At 38.8% G+C, this 19,509-nt stretch overlaps 1 protein-coding gene across 1 annotated transcript in view; it reads left to right on the top strand.

The window, feature by feature from the left end:
- LOC139951601 (gamma-aminobutyric acid type B receptor subunit 2-like) overlaps window positions 1-12,162 on the top strand; it is a 40,944-nt gene extending 28,782 nt beyond the window's left edge. The window contains exons 12-17 of the mRNA XM_071950569.1: window positions 552-662; window positions 2,843-2,962; window positions 3,982-4,127; window positions 7,676-7,871; window positions 9,529-9,702; window positions 11,437-12,162. Of these exons, the coding sequence (XP_071806670.1) occupies window positions 552-662; window positions 2,843-2,962; window positions 3,982-4,127; window positions 7,676-7,871; window positions 9,529-9,702; window positions 11,437-11,517 (828 nt within the window). The 3' untranslated portion in view covers window positions 11,518-12,162. The remainder of the gene's footprint in view (window positions 1-551; window positions 663-2,842; window positions 2,963-3,981; window positions 4,128-7,675; window positions 7,872-9,528; window positions 9,703-11,436) is intronic.
- Window positions 12,163-19,509: the final 7,347 nt, after the last annotated feature.

Raw genomic sequence — 19,509 nt, 5'->3', positions numbered from 1 at the left:
CTTTTCAGTCGGCGATTATTTACGAACTGGGCGTTCCTGCGATGATTTTAAGACAAAATCTGAAACAGTCGCCGCTCGAAAAATTAACAGTCGCAGGATAGAACAATTTCAACTTCGACGTGATCCCGACGGTCGGGAACAAATCGCATACGGCCACGATTTCTTAGTTGTTGTGACCTGGGCCCAAATTCATAGAGCTGCTTAGCATGAAATTGATGCCTTGATAAAAATAGAATCACCAACCAAATTTCCTCGTGATTTTCAGGATAAGCAGATAGCAGCTGAATACCAGTAACAAGCAATGTGCAACACATGGAAATTTGGTTGGTAATCCTGTTTTCATCAAGGAAGAATTTTCATGCTAAGCAAATTGTTGTGCTTAGCAGCTCAATGAAATTTGGCCCTGTACGAGGCCGGCTTTGCATAGCTTTGCGTACGCGCTCAGCAGGTTGGGCTTCAGAAGACAGAACGGGGCCTGAAGCAGAATCCAAAGCCATAACCGTGGATTCCAAAATGGCTTTTTATCAACGTCTATTTTTTTGTTTTGCCAGGCCCGAGTGTGGATTCTGCCCATCTCGTTCACGCTTGCTTTCGGCGGTCTTTTCGCAAAGACTTGGAGAGTTCATGTGATTTTCGGTAATAGAACGGCGAAGAGAACAAGGGTAATTATTGTATTAATTTTGGTTTTTACCCATATACACCGATGTGTGTAGCACTGTATACTCAGTACTTTCCCGAGTCCTGTAGAAAAAAATCACAGGCATTTTACTCGGGTGGGATTTGGACCCACGACCCTTGCAATTCTAGAGCAGTTATTATTTTTAGTAATTATTTTGTAGTTTATGTGTGCTTGGATCTAGCGTCTTTTTAAACTTATGTGCAATGTTTTACTGTGTAAATTTATAATCTTTTATCTTAAAGGAACACGTTTCCTTGGATCGGTCGAGTTGGTCTTTGAAAAGCGTTTGTAACCGTTTTTTATAAAATGCATATGGGTAGAAAGATGTTGTAAAAGTAGAATACAATGATTCACACAAACATGCCTCGAAATTGCGTGGTTTTCCTTTTACCTCGTCGACTAACACGTCGGCCATTTACGGGGGTCAAAATTTTGACTCCCATAAATGGCCGACCATGTTAGTTCGCACAGTAGAAGGAAAACCACGCAATTTCGAGGCAAACTTGTGTGGATCATTGTATGCTACTTTTAAAACATCTTTCCAACCATATGCATTTTATAAAAAACGGTTACAAACGCTTTTGTTTTGACCAACTCGTCCGATCCAAGGCAACACGTTCCTTTAAGTTCACTTCTGTAGATTGTTATTAGTTGGGATCCATTGAGAGATCAGTGAGTTTTTCTTACTGAATGGATTTCCCAGGATAAACAAGAAATAAAAAAAAAAAAAAAAATAAATATTGAATGTCATGTGAAAGATTGTAATGTAAGTAAAACTATGATTTATTTCTAGATGATGTCATAGTTCCTGCATGTTCATTCTTTGAGTCAGGGTTGTTAGTCCGTCGATGTGTTTATTTGTGTGTTAGTTTGTTTATTGTAGTGTATGTCCGTAGGTACGGGAACAAAAGCCCTTGGTTCACACTGTACCTCAATGTTGTCCTACATTTGTGACTATTTATTTAGCCCCCATGTTAATTATTAGTTTTGTTACTACTTTTTGGGTTCGCTTTATATAACCGTAATCATTTTTGGTGTTTGTTTGAATGATCTTCCCATCTGGAACTCTCTACCACTTAATCTTCGATCTTGTGTTTGTACCGCAAAATTCAAGTCTCTTCTCAAAACTTATCTTATGTCACAGGTTTTCGATGACTAATTTTGTTATGTCTGTTTTTCTTTGTGTTGTGTTTTGTTTTTGTTTTGTTTTTGGTTTTTCTGCGCCTTGAACACCCAGCAGGGTGGATATGTGCGCATTACAAGTCTTAGTATTATTATTATTATTATTATTATCAAGGGAACATGGCAAAATCCCACTAAGCCGGATACAAACACCAAGCTGGCTACAGCCAATTTCCTCATACAAACATTGGTTTAAAGATGCTATGTCAGATATTTGGCCGATTTGACCCAAAAATTTCGATTTAAAATTCAATAGGTATTTTGATGGGGGTCGAGAAAGTTTCAAGCTTTCATTTGAGCCATTGCTCGAAAAAGTCCGCCAATTATTAGTAGCAGTGAAATAAAGTGCTCAAAATTAGTTTTTGTCGGGATCCCGACAATATATCACGTGACCAATTCTTATGTGTTTTATAAGAAACGTTTTAAATTTGTTGTCATGGTTCCTGACCAGTAAAAGTAAAAGTTAAACTTTTTTTCGTAAGAGCGGGTGATACTCTTTGAAATACCATTCACTCAAAAAAATCTACTTTTTAATGTTTGGGGCAAAAAATCTGACATAGCATCTTTAACGTCTATGATTATGAATTACACAAATCAAGAAGTTGCGATTCAGTAACTAGACGACAATATTTATTCTAGTAATGTCTTTCACGACATACACTAATGTGTTTATTTCGCGTAGCAACATTCAAATAAACGTGTCAACTATATCTATAATTTCAATGACTTATGTAATTCTAGGATTTATAATAAAGAATAATAAGCAGTGCCTTAAAAAAAAAATGCGATAACTTAATTTTTGAATCACAATTTTTGGGGGTTCCTTTTCCCTTCAGATTTTTTAACTATCATCGATCTCTTCATGATCAAGATGTAATTCTAGGTTTTGTTTAATAAAGTTTAATAAGCAGTCTCTTTGTAAAAATCGAGATAATGAAATTGTTGTATCAAGAGTTTTGTTTGTTCTTTTTTCCCCGCTAGATCTTTGATTATCATCTCTTCATGATCATAGGCATGCTAGTCGTGGTTGATATCGCTATTATATCTGTCTGGACAGCATGTGACCCAATTCAACTCGTCCAAACAACCCTACCCGATTTGGTAATAACATGAAAACAGTTTTTATATAGCGCAATTTCAAAATTGATCACTGCCGCTTCACAGACAAACCAAAACATCACGAACACCTAATATAAGAATAAAAAGGTTTTGAGATTGCGCTTGAAGCTTCAACAGTTGTTGAGGATCTTATGGTCTGCTAGAGAGTTGGCCCGAATACACTAAAAGCTTCCGGGTCAAGGGTTAACTGACCCAGGTTTGGGTGCAATGTTTCTGCACTCCAAACTTGCCACTGTCGCACTACTTTTTAATGGGAATTTCTTCTTTTATTAAATATCAAATAAAAAAGGGGTCCTTTAACAAAAATCAGGAACATATGAAAGGATGGCAATTCTGAGCTGCGGGTTAAACGAATCGTGGTCCGTGTCCCCATTTAAACTATAATGATGTGAATGATGGGTGTGGTTGCCTGGTTTACTTTGTTCATCAGCTTTGCTTAGCAGAAGTGTGTCAATGATGCTTTTTATAAAGTTGTATACACATTATAGGTAATAGTCCAGCGCCTAGATTTCACAAAGAGCTAGGATTGATCTTAAAGACACTGGACAACTTTTGTAATGTTGTCAAATACCAGTCTTCTCACTTGGTGCATGCACAAAATAACAAAACTGTGAAAATGTGAACTAAATTGGTCGTCGAAGTTGCGAGGTAATAATGGAAGAAAAAACACCCTTGTCACACGAAGTTGTGTGCTTTCAGATAATGCTTGATTTCGGGACCTTAAAATCTAATTCTGAGGTCTCCTCGAAATCAAATTCGTGGAAAATTACTTTACGTCGAAAACTACGTTACTTTATCAGAGATGGCCGTTTCTTACAATGTGTTATTCTATCAACAGCTCTCCATTGCCTTAAGCCCAAATCACTTCCAAAGAAGAGTGTGATGTCACATTACAAATCACTATACGGTATAAAACTGACAACACTTGTGAAATCAAGCCCATGTACATTAATGAATGTCTCTTACAATTTTTCTTATGACCATTCCAACTTAACATCCAGCATGATGTAGATGGCGATAAGATTATTGTCCGGATACTGAACAAGTGTGACTCGCCAAACTCGCCCAGTTTCTTGTGGTCAGGTATCATGTTTGGGTGGAAGGGACTGCTGCTAGTCTATGGGGCTTTCCTGGCCTGGGAATCAAGGCAAGTCAAAAATCATTTAATCTTCGCATTTTTTCTGATCAATTTTTAGTTATAATTTTATCAAACGGTTGATTAAACTTTTTAATCAGCCGTTTGATAAAATTCGTCTAGTGATGTCCCTTTAACATATTAAAGGGACACGTTGCCTTGGATCGGACGAGTTGGTTTTTGAAAAGCGTTTGAAACCGTTTGTAATTAAATGCAAATGGCTGGAAAGATATTTCTAAAAGTATAATATAATGATCCACACATATATCACTCGAAATTGCACGGTTTTCCTTTTACGTCGCGTACTAACACGGTCGGCCATTTTATGGAGTCAACATTTTGACTCCACAAAATGACCGACCGTGTTTCTTCGCGACGTAGCAGGACAACCGAGGCATGCTAGTGTGGGTCATAATATTATACTTTTTTATTATCAATCAATCAATCAATCAATCAATCAATCAATCAATCAATCAATCAATCACTTTCTTCAAGAACACTTGCAACAGAATTGTCACACATAAGACAAACCTTACGAGATCTCTTCCCCAAACTCTTCGACAAAAGGGGTGCTACAACGACTCCTGACGAAGGAACTGAGTCTTTTCTCCACTTGAACTTTCCAACACCTGACATCAAAATTAACGACATCAAAAGTGAATCCAACTTTCCCTCCAAACACCTGTACCCCGTCTTCAACAAAGAACTCAATACTCTGCCGGACAACCCCCGAACCCCTTGGCACAGGGACATCCTGCAAATGACCACTACAATACCGTGGAAAAATGTTTACAAATCACCCATCTCCAAGAAAGAGGGTGATGTACAGTACCGGTTACTTCACAAAATTCTACCATCGCAGGAAGTTCTCCACTACATCGACCGTAGTCTACCAAAAACGTGCGGCTGGTGTGGACCATCAGAAAAAGGAACTCTGCTTCATCTCTTCTTCCACTGCCCATCAATTCAACCAGCACTCAACCTTCTGCATCGATGCATCACACAACTACTTCCCACACTGACACTAACTTTCGAAACATACTGGTGCCTCATCCACCACAGCAGGGGCCGACCGAAAGAAAACGTTGATTTAGCCAATTATTTAATTGTTAGCTTCAAAGCTAGTGTTTACTGGTTATATGTTCACTCCAATTTCAAAGACTGCCTTCACACCTGGAAATACCGTATTAAAAGTAAAATCATAATAGAGTACCGCTACTTCCAGCTCCAGAACAATGTTCCCCTTTTCCTCAAGAAGTGGGGTCTCTGCAACATGTTCAAGATCACCGATAATGCCATTGAATGGACTCTGTAATTCTGTTGCTATTCCTTGTTTACCATGCCATGCTAATGTATTTGCTTAAGTGTTAATTTGGGTGTTATTTCAATCCCAACTTCTGATCTCTTTTTGTCACAGATATTTATTGTCTATTTTATGTAAATTTTTAGTTTCTATGTTTTTGTAAATTCTGTACATCTTGTGTATGAATAAAGTGTTTGCTTTGAAAAGTCAAAAGTCAATCAATCAATCAATCAATCAATCAATCACTTTCTTCAAGAACACTTGCAACAGAATTGTCACACATAAGACAAACCTTACGAGATCTCTTCCCCAAACTCTTCGACAAAAGGGGTGCTACAACGACTCCTGACGAAGGAACTGAGTCTTTTCTCCACTTGAACTTTCCAACACCTGACATCAAAATTAACGACATCAAAAGTAAATCCAACTTTCCCTCCAAACACCTGTACCCCGTCTTCAACAAAGAACTCAATACTCTGCCGGACAACCCCCGAACCCCTTGGCACAGGGACATCCTGCAAATGACCACTACAATACCGTGGAAAAATGTTTACAAATCACCCATCTCCAAGAAAGAGGGTGATGTACAGTACCGGTTACTTCACAAAATTCTACCATCGCAGGAAGTTCTCCACTACATCGACCGTAGTCTACCAAAAACGTGCGGCTGGTGTGGACCATCAGAAAAAGGAACTCTGCTTCATCTCTTCTTCCACTGCCCATCAATTCAACCAGCACTCAACCTTCTGCATCGATGCATCACACAACTACTTCCCACACTGACACTAACTTTCGAAACATACTGGTGCCTCATCCACCACAGCAGGGGCCGACCGAGAGAAAACGTTGATTTAGCCAATTATTTAATTGTTAGCTTCAAAGCTAGTGTTTACTGGTTATATGTTCACTCCAATTTCAAAGACTGCCTTCACACCTGGAAATACCGTATTAAAAGTAAAATCATAATAGAGTACCGCTACTTCCAGCTCCAGAACAATGTTCCCCTTTTCCTCAAGAAGTGGGGTCTCTGCAACATGTTCAAGATCACCGATAATGCCATTGAATGGACTCTGTAATTCTGTTTCTATTCCTTGTTTACCATGCCATGCTAATGTATTTGCTTAAGTGTTAATTTGGGTGTTATTTCAATCCCAACTACTGATCTCTTTTTGTCACAGATATTTATTGTCTATTTTATGTAACTTTTTAGTTTCTATGTTTTTGTAAATTCTGTACATCTTGTGTATGAATAAAGTGTTTGCTTTGAAAAGTCAAAAAAAAAGTCAATCAATCAATCAATCAATCAATCAATCAATCAATCAATCAATCAATCAATCAATCAATCAATCAATCAATCAATCAATCAATCAATCAATCAATCAATCAATCAATCAATCAATCAATCAATCAATCAATCAATCAATCAAACATTTATCTTTCTAAACATTTGCATTTCATAACAAAATGGTTCCAAACGCTTTTCAAATACCACCTCGTCGTCCGATCCAAAGCAATGTGTTCCTTTAATGTATACTTTAAACTGTTTAACTATCCGTTTAATAAAATTCATCTTGTGATTTTGCAAGCATATTTTAATATAAACAATATGCAAATAAATGTGTATAAATTTATGCCATCCCGTCCATTATCCAATCAATTACAAATTTTGCAAATGTTGCTCACAACCGAATTAAGCATGAATATATATTGGTAAACGGGGTACTATTGGTTGTATACTTGCTCTCAGCCAATGATAGCCTTTCACGCATGAACGCGTCATGACAGATGGTCAATGACGACGCCATGTGCAATCTGAACGTACGGTTTTGCATCATTGAATGGAAGGAACTTTCATTCAAGACACTGGACACTATTGGTAACTGTCAAAGGCCAGTCTTCTCACTTGCTGTATCTCAACATATGCATAAAATAAAAATAAACTGTAAAAAATTGAGCTCAGTCGGTCGTCAAAGTTGCAAGATATTAATGAAAGAAAAATTCACTTGTCACACGAAGTTGTGTGCTTTCAGATGCTTGATTTCGAGACCTCAAATTCTAAATATAAGGTCTCGAAATCAAATTCGTTTAAAATTACTTCTTTCTCGAAAACTACGTTACTTCAGAGGGAGCCGTTTCTCACAATGTTTTATACTATTAACCTCTCCCCATTACTCGTTACCAAGTAAGGTTTTATGCTTCAAAATAAATTGGAGACCAATAGTGTTCATTGCCATTAAACAGTCGTCTGCATTTGCAGGAAAGTCACAATGGTACATCTGAACGATTCCAAGTTCATCGCCATCGCAATCTACAACGTGGCTATTCCAAGTATTATCATCGCCCCTCTGGTCCATCTACTTGACATTGATCAACCCAGCATCACTTTTACTCTCAGTGCCTCATGCATTACCTTCGGGACTACTATCACTAACTGTCTTATATTCCTTCCAAAGGTATGTATATTGGTCCATAAAAAAAACCATCCTCAATGTCCGGTGTCGTAGGGAACTTTGTCCCCTGAGATTCTGTCCCCCATAGACCCATCCCTCGAAGTGTGAAGTTAGCTGTTCAGACTGCAACTTTGTTTCTGTAAACCAAAATTTCTTTACATCGATTAAAAAAATGGGAATCCTTAAACAAAAATATGACACTTTTTGAGGATGGCAATAATATATTCTAAATTAAAGGAACAAAAATTGTGTCTAGGTCTAGCAATATGGATGTGACCTTTATTGACAAGAAGTGTGATATAGCCTGTATATTCTTGGGCCTTTTTGAAATGGAGTAATGGAAATGTTTCAAGATCAAGGTAATAATCATTATACAAAGTTACCTGTGACCGTAATATAGTTATAACTCTATGCCTGTGACACAACATGTATATGTTGGGCGCGATCGGTCAATCTGCGCGATCAACCGATCGCGCTGCGCTATTGAACGATCAAATTAAGAACAATTGGTCGCGCAGCAATCGGTCGATCGCGCAACAATCGGTCGATCGCGCAACAATCGGTCGATCGCGCAATGACATCTTTGCGCGATTGACCGATTGCGCTACGAGTATTTTTTCCCGTTATCAGCGGATCGCGCAGGAAAGGCTTTGCGCGATCTACCGATCGTGCAGGAATGGGTTTGCGCGATCGACCGATAGTGCAGGAAAAGTTTTGCGCGCTCAACCGATCGTGCAGGAAAAGTTTTGCGCGATCTACCGATCGTGCAGGAATGAGTTTGCGCGATCGACCGATCGTGCAGGAATGGTTTCGCGCGTTCGACCGATCGTGCAGGTAAAGTATTCCTTGGGGCGATTTCTCAAAGCAATAAAATTCATAGCAGGACAAACTTTCAGTATCACCATAGTGATTTATATAGTGACGTCACACTACGATTGATTTGCAGGTACAATCAATGTTACATCTTTGTGAATTCGGCCTCTGAACATCAGCCGATCGCGCCAAACCAATCATGCACAATCGGCCGATCACTCATAACCATTCCTGCACAATCGGCCGATCGCGCAAAATCATTCCTGCACAATCGGCCGATCGCGCCGAGCCATTCCCGCACGATCGGTTGATCGCGCATGTTCGTTGCCGAATGTTGCGCGATCGACCGCTTGTTGTGCGATCGACCGATTGTTGCGCGATCGACCGATTGCTGCGCGATCGACCGATTGCTGCGCGACCAATAGATATTTCAATAGCGCAGCGCGATCGGTCGATAGCGCAGCGCGATCAACCGATCGCGCAGATTGACCGATCGCGCCCAACATATACAAAGAGCCACGACACAAAACATGGAGTTCCTGAACAGGCACGATTTGTACACAGCCCAAGGGAAAACAAATCCCATAACATCTTATATTAGTTTATCGCGATTGCACCTGTCTATAGATCAACTTTTTGATATCATAAAAAGGAGCCCATCTCAAAACTTAATTGTTCAATCAGCTTTTACTTTTGTAACTGTCGGATTTATGTGGGGATTATGACACAAAGTGTAAGCTTGCTCTCATGAACACAGTTCTAACCGCACATGTAAGACGGCAGCTGCACTGCTGCATATTTTTGCCGCAAATTTAATGATTTATTTATGTATTTCTACCAACTGCAGATAATTGCCTTGTGGCATGTTAAAGATGAGCAACCTGAACACAGACTGTTCACCACCTATTCATCTCAGAACCAAGTAGCGCCATTACAGACTGGAATGAGCCGGAAACCAGACCTCACCCTCCTCAGGGAAAAGGAGACTGAGATAGTAGAACTCAAACAACAACTGCAACAGGTGAGCAAAAAACAAACAAATAATAAGACACTGTATGGGTACCTTTTGTAACACAAAACACAGTGTCCACAGATTTACATTAAACTTACACTGTTTGAAGATAATGATAGTAGAAAGCGTACCTTAAAATCAGTTGCTGAGGTGGTGTAGTTTATGAAGAGTGGGTGAAACAATGTCTTCAAAATACGTTTTTACATGCTAAAGTAATTTTCGTCTCATGATCACTGAGACGAACATTATTTCCATGACGTTGTTTTACTCATTTCTCAAAAACTACAGCACTTCAGCAAGCATTATTTTCAGGGAAGCTTTCTTCTTTCATCTTCAACTTGTGTAAGTTTAGTGTAAATCTGTAGAACAAGTTTTGTTTTGTCCTACAAAAAGTATATAGACCCTTTAAGCCATAATTTGCAATTGTTCTTGTAAAGTAAAGTTTCAAAACTACTGACAATACATAATTGCCGACTACAAATTCAAAATAAACATATCAATGACAATTTACAGTGATGTCATTAAATGCATGTTCAAACAATAGCTATACTTATAACATTTATCTTGTATTCGATTTCTTAAGACAACACTGCTCAAAACAGTCTCTAAACGCTCACCACCTCGGCACAAAAGAAAAATTGATTCGCGAAGACTTCCCGATTTCCTTGAAAAAAAGTGAACACTGTTTTATAGTAAATATTTCAAATTCAAATTTGTTTTTCATTTAATTGCAATAATATTTCCAATAATCCTTCGCTGGGAAAACGTATGTTGATGTGATCCTCTAATCCTAATTATATTGAGTGCCCTTTAATTATTCCCCAACTGGAAAACCCTGCCCTTTGAAACGGAAAGAACCATGATCAATCGTCTTACATTAAGCTCAATGCACAAATTTCCCACAGCTCAAAGATTAAGACAGCAACCTGCTTCTCATTTTAAATGGGTGTAATTCATTTGTCACTGTTTATTTTCTCCCTTTTATCTTGTTATAGTTCCTCCTTTTTATCTTTCCATTTATCGTTTTGTTTCGTTAGATGCATACTGGAAAACAATTTACTTTTTTCTTCTTAAAGGAACATTACAGAATTGTTTTTTGCTACCAAAACAGTTGCTGGCAGTGTAAGCAATTTGTGTAATCCACCATATACATAAACTGACAAACCCGTCGAAGTTTGAGATCGATCGGCCATCTGGCTCACGAGAGAATAGTGAAAACCGATTACAAATTTTCCATTTAGTCATCGATGCCAAAAAAAAAAAGGAATAAAACGCTCACTGAGCGAAAAACTCCAAACGCGAAGTTAGATTATATATCTCATCAAATATGACATTTCAGACAGAAATATTTCGAGGGATGTTTTAAACTATTATCATCATTAGACCGTGTAACTTTTATGTAAATCTGTGTTCTTCACGTTTTTTGTTTCTTACCAATTCTGTATAACGTTCCTTTAAGTGATGTTTTATAATTATAAATAATTGGTTTGCGGTTACCCCATGTGTGTGTCTACTTGCCAGGTAGAGTTTTTTCTTAGAGATTTGTCTTGATTATTCTACTATCGCAGAGTAGATTTATCGGATGTTCGGGATACTTCTCAGTTCTGATGTTTTATAATTAATTTAGATGAATTGAATTGAAATTGTATTATTGCAACCCAAGACATCTCTAAATCAACTTGTTTCCTTCTTGACAAAGATTCTAACAATGCCTTCTCCCTCTTGTTCTGTTTTTTTTTTAAGCAATTGACTGAGAACGGAGACTTGCTTGAAAAGATACGGATATTGCAACAAGGACCGCAGCCAAGATCTTCTTGTACTTAAATGCACTGGACACCGGTGGTAATAATTACTCCAAGTAATTATTAGCATAAAAACTTACTTTGTAATTAGCAATGGTGAGCTGTTTATAGCACAAAATATTGTGAGAATTAGCTTCCTCTGAAGTAACGTAGTTTTTTTGAGAAAGATGTAATTTCTCACTCAAACAATAAAAGACTTCAGCTGAAGCCTTTTATTATGTATCTGAAAGCAAACAAAGTTGAGCAACAAGGTTGTTTTTCTTTCGTTATTCTCTTTTAACTATGTTGACCAACTGAGCCTAACGTGTTCACTTCAGAGGAAGTGGGAACTTCTTCCGAGTTGCCTTCGGCCCAAAGAGATGAAAATTCCTTAAGGACATTATCAATAAACTCCTTCCTGGACAATACTCTGGAAAGAATTTTGAAAACGGAGTAATTGGGCGTTACTTCGAAGACTACCATTTTAAATATCGAAATATAAATGTGTCTCTATAGGATGTGTGTAATTGTTGCTGCAAGACATGTTTTTTCGTGATTGGAATTAAACTAATATACCTATACGCACCCTACGTCACTGCACCTGTTTAGTAAAACTGTATTTGGACAAGAAAGACAAAACTGACCCAGTTTTATCAATGAATAAGGGGTTTACTCACTGTGCCTTTTAAACTGGCACCTAAATGTAGCCCGAGCCCTAAATGTAGCCTGACCTAAACGTAGCCCCAAACATGTACCTAGATGTAGCCCGGACCTAAATGTAGCCCCAAACTGCACAAAGGGCTACATCTAGGTACATGTTTGGGGCTACGTTTAGGTCAGGCTACATTTAGGGCTCGGGCTACATTTAGGTGCCGCACAAACGTCACTTGACCATAAGGGTAGGGAGTCTTAAACAGCACACGCACTATAATTTAGGCCTGCGGCAAACAATTTGCCGCAACCACACTTTGGGAATTAACCATTAGTCGTGATTAGTGTAGAAGTCGCAACTATTTGAGTCACGACTAGTCGAGCAGTTAATATCACTTATAGTCGCGCACTCTAGCTTACTATGAATAGCACGTGATACGTGGTAGTAATTAAAACTCAAACCGTCAATTTAAAGTGAGTGGACACTATTGGGTGGTACTCAAAATAATTGTCAGCATAAAACCTCACTTAGTAACGAGTAATGGGGAAAGGGGCTCCCTCTGAAGTAGCATATATAGAAGAAAGAAGTAATTTTCCACGAATTTGATTTCGAGACATCAAGTTTAGAATTTGAGGTCTCAAGATCAAGCATCTGAAAAGCACACAACTTCGTGTGACAAGGGTGCTTTTTCTTTCAATGTTATCTCCCAACTTCGATGACCATTGACCGATTGAGCTCACATTTTCACAGGTTTTTTTTTTTATGCATGTGTTGAGATACACCGAGTGAGAAGTCTTTGACAATTATCAATAGTGTCCACTGTCATTAAAATAAATGTGTTATATAAAAACAACACAAACCGTTGTCGCAGACTGCAATCAGTGTGTCAATCAATGTAGTGCGATTTATGTAATGTCATAATTAATTTTTGAGTTTCAAAAAAGAAAAATTAAGAAAAGAGTCTGATAATATGTTGTTAATTAATCTTGTTTGTGCCTCAGCAAAGTAAGCAAAAATCGTAAAAACAAATATTTCTGTATAAAGTTGTATTGTGGAACTATATATTTTTCACTAAATTTGTTGTTTATTTGTAGTAGAAAGTTTATTTATAGTAGAAAATGGGGACAAATATATTGAATTGACATTTTGATATGCCTCAAGTTTTGATACATTTATAGAAACAAATTGGCCTTCCAATAAAACATGCTGATAAACATTCACGCATGCGCACAAACACTATTTGGAAAACTACTTTAGCTGTGTACAGATTGATGCACCAACGTGCGTCATGCGTCAGATCACACCACCATACAAAACATGTGCAACATTCCTTAATTTGCCAATCTTAAGCCTGTTCGTGCGCACGCGGGATGTGCAATATCATTTGTACATGCTCATGAACAAGGTAGGCCTATGTTAAACAGCGAATTTCGATTCGTCTACAACCACTGAGCAAGTTCGAGTGTGCACTTTGGTTAACTAAAGGTTGACTATTTTGACTCGAACCCAGGCTGGTCGACCATTGGTTGACCGTGGTACGTCGACCATTTAGAGCCAGCGCTAGACCACCGTGTACGTGTCTTCCGCGGTGGTCCCGACAACCGGTTCCATGCGTTGTTGATTTTGTTACATTTCTATTTACTGTTTAATTCTCACAAGTTGTATTTTTCTACAACAAGAGTATTTTATGCTTTTTCAGATTTTTGGCCCCAAACATTAAAAAATATATTATTTTTTTTAGTGAATGGAAAGCGAGTATCACCCGCTCTAACGAACAAATTTTAACTTTTACTTTTACTGGTCAGGAACCATGACAAAAAGTTAAAACGCTTCTTATAAAACACATAAGAATTGGGATCCCGACAAAAACTAAGTGTTAGCACTTTATTTCACTGCTGCTAATAATTGGCGGACTTTTTCGAGCAATGGCTCAAATGAAAGCTTGCAACTTTCTCGACCCCCATCTAAGTACCTATTGAATTTAAAATCAATTTTTGGGGGTCAAACCGGCAAAAAATCTGACATAGCATCTTTAAGGTATTATTGAATTTAGCGGAATGCTAACATCGTGTAAAGCGCAGAAGGGAAGGCAATCACTAACCATTGGTAGGGCCTACCGATGGTTGGCAGGCTTCCAAACGAGTCGTTTGCGTGAGTGCTTCAGTGGTCAACCACGAGTCAAATTGGGCTATCGAACTCATTCCAGTTTACTGATCTATTGTCTGGCTAAATTACTGTATGTTCACTCATAATATTCTGAGTGCGTAATATTTTTATGACAGAGAAGGAGAGCTTATTTTTGTATATTCAATACACAGGTATTTTCCGTCCACTGTAAATGTTATTGAGAGCACTGTGTTGATGTGTTGTGTCTGAATGATGAGCAGCTATGGTTTGGACATCACTCGAACACTATTGGTAATTACTCAAAATAATTATTTCATAAAACCTATACTTGGTATCGAGTAATGGGGAGAGGTTGTTAGTATAAAACATTGTGAGAAACAGCTCCATCTGAAGTAACATAGTTTTCGAGAAAGAGGTAATTTTCCACGAATTCGATTTCGAGACCTCAGATTTAGAATTTGAGGTCTCGAAATCAAGCATCTGAAAGCACACAACCGCGTGTGACAAGGGTGTTTTTTCTTTCATTATTATCTCGCAACTTCGACGACCGATTGAGCTCAAATTTTGTTATTTTATGCATATGTTGAGATACACCAAGTGAGAAGACTGAGTCTTTGACAATTACCAATAGTGTCCAATGTCTTTAAAGCTTGCTCATAGAACAGCTGCAGCCGTAAATTGGCATTTCGAACACACCCTAGAAAAATTGCTTGAATGTTTTTAATGTCCGCATTAAAATTATATCGTCATGGCACTTGCTTATAGAATCAAATTATCTATAGTTTCTATATTTTTATGTTATGTGCGTAACATACATGTAAGTCACTTAATGTTATCCACATTACACACAGACAATCATGATAAATGTAAACTAATGTATTGACTGTGAAATTGATTTACACACAACAGTTGAGGTTATAATCACATTGACATACCAGATGCGTGATGTTGATCGGTATGTACACTCTGGGTGCGTTCGTTTAGCTTCCCTGGGTCAACCCGGTGTGTGGCGTTTTTTTCTTTCCAGGACGAACGTGTGCAGATAATTACCCACGTTCGTCCTGGAAAAAAAACCTGCCACACACCGGGGTAGACCCAGGGCAGCTAAACGAACGCACCCACAGGTTCCACGGTTCGGGAAATTAAGGTCCACAGTTGGAAAACGTGTACAAAAGTTTAAAACAAAATTAGAGGGACAATAGACCTTATGCACATGACGTCATTTCAGGTGGGCGCCCTCACCTAGAGGTCAAAAGGAGGTTCTTCATTGGTCAATACTGTGCGCCGCGCGTACAAATCCGTGGGTCTCGATTGTTTCGTCACCGTTTTTCCTCTAAGATGGCGGCTGGATGACGTCAATGCCTAAGGTCTTATACTGATGCAGTAGTATACAAGTTTTGGTGCGTTATTATTTAGTCAGCTCAACTGCTTTACAAATACACTTCAAACATTTCCCCACATGGCTCCACATGCAATTATAATCATTATCTATTTAGTCTGAACTAAAATGGTTTACTTTTAACTGAGTTTATCTATTAATTGCTAGTATCCACTTGTTTGTAATTTCACAGCAGTCTTGGGTGCTCCGCTACAGAAGGCCTTGGCATTCTCTCGGATGACATTCCAATTCATAAAAATTAAATTCATTAATACCTCAAACAGTTTCGCTGTTCCTATTGGTGAGGAGCACGTCACGTGGGTGTTTATAAACCTTCGTTTATGACCAGTAAACAGTGTTAAAAACATGGGCATGACACGCGAGCTTGCACCTGTGATTATAGGAAGGCACTAAAAACTAACCTCTACAGCGGTTCGGAACTTTTCGTGTGCTCTCGGAACATTCCGGCACGGTTCGCGACGATCCCCCACGCAGCAGGTTTGGGGAGTTGTTACATAAGAGTGGACTAACCACTAGGACCTGGTTGTTAATGATGTCATGTCTAAAAGATGCAAGTACTGCTTCAGACCTCTTTATTCAAGTACATTTGTAGCAGCAGGTTTGGGGAGTTGTTACATAAGAGTGGACTAACCACTGGGACCTGGTTGTTTATATTTTCATGTTTAAAAGATGCAAGCACTGCTTCAGACCTCTCAGTTATTCAAGTACATTTGTAGCAGCAGGTTTGGGGAGTTGTTAAGAGTGGACTAACCACTAGGACCTGGTTGTTAATATTTTCTTGTCTAAAAGATCAGTACTGCTTCAGACCTCTATATTAAAGTACATTTGTAGCAGCAGGTTTCTGGAGTTGTTACGTAAGAGTGGACTAACCACTGGGACCTGGTTGTTTATATTTTCATGTTTAAAAGATACAAGCACTGCTTCAGACCTCTTTATTCAAGTACATTTGCAGCAGCAGGTTTGGGGAGTTGTTACATAAGAGTGGACCAAAACCGCTAGGACCTGGTTGTTAATATTTTCATGTCTAAAAGATGCAAGCATATGGAATGACGTCATAAGGTCATTCTCGCTCGGGTATTCTCCGATGGGCCGAACCGATTGACCAAAAAGTGTTGATGTTTTTTGACCGAAAAGGTATTTATGAATGGGAATCAAAGTGTGTTGAATCGGTCTTCAACTAGTGGTTTAAACCCGCCGAGGCCTGGTTCTTGATAATTTACCTCGACTTCGTCTCGGTAAAATGATCAAGAACCAGGCCTCGGTGGGTTTAAACCACTAGTTGAAAACCTCTTCACCATACATTGATTCCATTATTAAATTATGGACACAACATTATGTGCATAACTTGGGTTTAGTTCAGTTTGTTTAGGCTATCTATCGCCTGGTATAATATTATTTGAATTTGTTGTATATGAATGGAAATAAAAATATATATATATAAAGCTTGAGGTAACGGTCTTGTATTTCGCACTCATTTTTCACAATGACGCTGGATGGACGCTCTTGAAAGAAATTGAACTCAGGAACATGAACTCGACCTCAGATCGAGCCCCTGAAAATGTTATCGTCACCACAAGGTTTTAATTACTGAACATCAATGAACACATTTATGTTAATCTGTACACTTAAGGCGCTGATGGACACTTTTGGTTATTACTCAAAATAATTGTTAGCATAACAACTTTGTCGAATGCTAGCATCAAGTAGAACTTTTATATGGATGCCGCCCCCCCCCCCCCCCCTCGCAATGACACTAACAAAGAAAAACACTAATGTTGACGGAAAAAAAATCACAAATTCAAAGCCTTCCTTCGAAGTATTTATTAATTACTGGCAGAGAGTGTGTACTGGTCAGCATTTAGTTTATTATTGCTGAAGCAGATAATTTTAAATTAATATAAAAAGTATTCAAATGCAAGATCAGCCTTTGTCCGGTAACAGGGCAAATCTGTTGCCTTCATAGGCTGACATTTTGGATTTTGAATGGACAAAGATTTTCAATGAAAACGAAATAAATGCCATGTCACACGAGGCAATTTTACAGGTAATAACCAGCTCATGTCAATGATAAGAAAATCCATTCTCATTTCATTTTCTTTGAGATATTCATTAACAGCAATAATGTATAGAACTTGGACATTTAGAAGTCGTCTTTCGTGCTTTCTTTTACCTTCTACACAAACACTGTGCAAGTATTATAGTTGTTAGTTGTCGTCTGCAAATGACTTGCCTGGGCGAAAAAAAAACCCTGTAATGACATGGCCTAAAATACAGCCTAGTTCCCAAACTCCAAAATACATAGAATAATACGTATAAAACCCTAGACAAGAAACTTACAGTTTCCGTTGTTTACTGCTCAAGAAAGGTCTCCCACTCAACACACATTCAGATTCACAACACAAAGCAGGGACGACATTTTGTTGCTGAAATCCAATTTTCAGTTGACCGCTTCTTGTAGACTGGTTCCCGTTAGGTATGCCGATCCATGCGTTCACTTTCTATCACAATACATACGAATACTACGCTGCGAACCCGCGATGACGTCCCAGCTCCACTACTCACAATAGGATCGAAAGAGCAAAGGAGAATCTTTGGTGACTCTCATCAAGCAACAAAGCATACCTTCCCTGTATGGAATGTTCAAGCTGCTCACCGAAATGGTCGTTATGCAGATTCTTTTTGGATTCGTGGATATGCAAGGAATGTAAACTGTTCATTGGGTGCGTTCGTTTAGCTTCCCTGGGTCGACCCCGGTCTGCCCTGGTGCGTTCGAATAGCTTTTGACGTCATTCCAGGGACTCACCCAGGTCAGCCCCCAGTGCCCTGTTTGTGGAGTGGGTCACTTGGGCGCTGGCCCCAGGTAAACGACGTCACTACGAGAGCGGTGAGTGGTTGTTCGTTTAGCTCTTGTCATGGGCTCACCCGAGTGAGCACCGCGGGGTAGACCCAGGAAAGCTTAACGAACGCACCCCATGTTCGGCAGCCCCGAACAAAGATATTGACAAAATTCATAGGGACACCGCCAATGTAGGGCTAGGGCTAGATAAGCTCAGTTGGTATAGCGCCGGTGTCGCATGCAATAATGTCCTCTATGCAATACTATCCGGAGGACATTATTGCATATGCAATAATGTCTGCGGGACGGTTTTGCATATGCAATCATGTCCGCCCGGACGCTGCTGCATAATGCAATTGTGTTCTATAGTGTGGACACTATTGGTAATTGTCAAAGACTAGTCTTCACAGTTGGTGTATCTCACCATATGCATAAAATAACAAACCTGTGAAAATTTGAGCTCAATTGGTCATCGAAGTAGCGAGATAATAATGAAAGAAAAAACACCACTGTCACACGAAGTTGTGTGCTTTCAGATGCTTGATTTCGAGACCTCAAATTCTAAACTTGAGGTCTCGAAATCAAATTCGTGGAAAATTACTTCTTTCTCGAAAACTAAGTCACTTCAGAGGCAGCTGTTTCTCACAATGTTTTATACTTCTACCAACAGCTCCCAATAAAAATGCTCGTTACCAAGTGAGGTTTTATGCTGATAATTATTTTAAGTAACTACCACTAGTGTCCAGTGTCTTTAAATCGCAAAGAGAAGGAGTTCAACCGTAAGGAGGGTCTGACAGTGCGAATATCTTCAATCATAAAGCATGCACTAGGAAGGAAGGAAGAGAGAAGGATAGAGAAAAAAAGGAGCTACCCCCCCTCACCCCAAAGGTAAACAAAAAACGTGTTATATAACGCCACAAGCCATTGGTTGGCAATAAAAACCACATCACATCCACCTACATGTATAGGCACAAATACTACCAAAATCTCTCGCAATCAGGAAAGCTAAAAGAGACAAACA

Source organism: Asterias amurensis, chromosome 19 (assembly GCF_032118995.1).
Source record: "Asterias amurensis chromosome 19, ASM3211899v1".
In the NCBI taxonomy this organism is placed as follows: Eukaryota; Metazoa; Echinodermata; class Asteroidea; order Forcipulatida; family Asteriidae; genus Asterias; species Asterias amurensis.
Note: the sequence above shows the minus strand (reverse complement) of the source record. Positions and strands in the feature narration are given on the sequence as shown.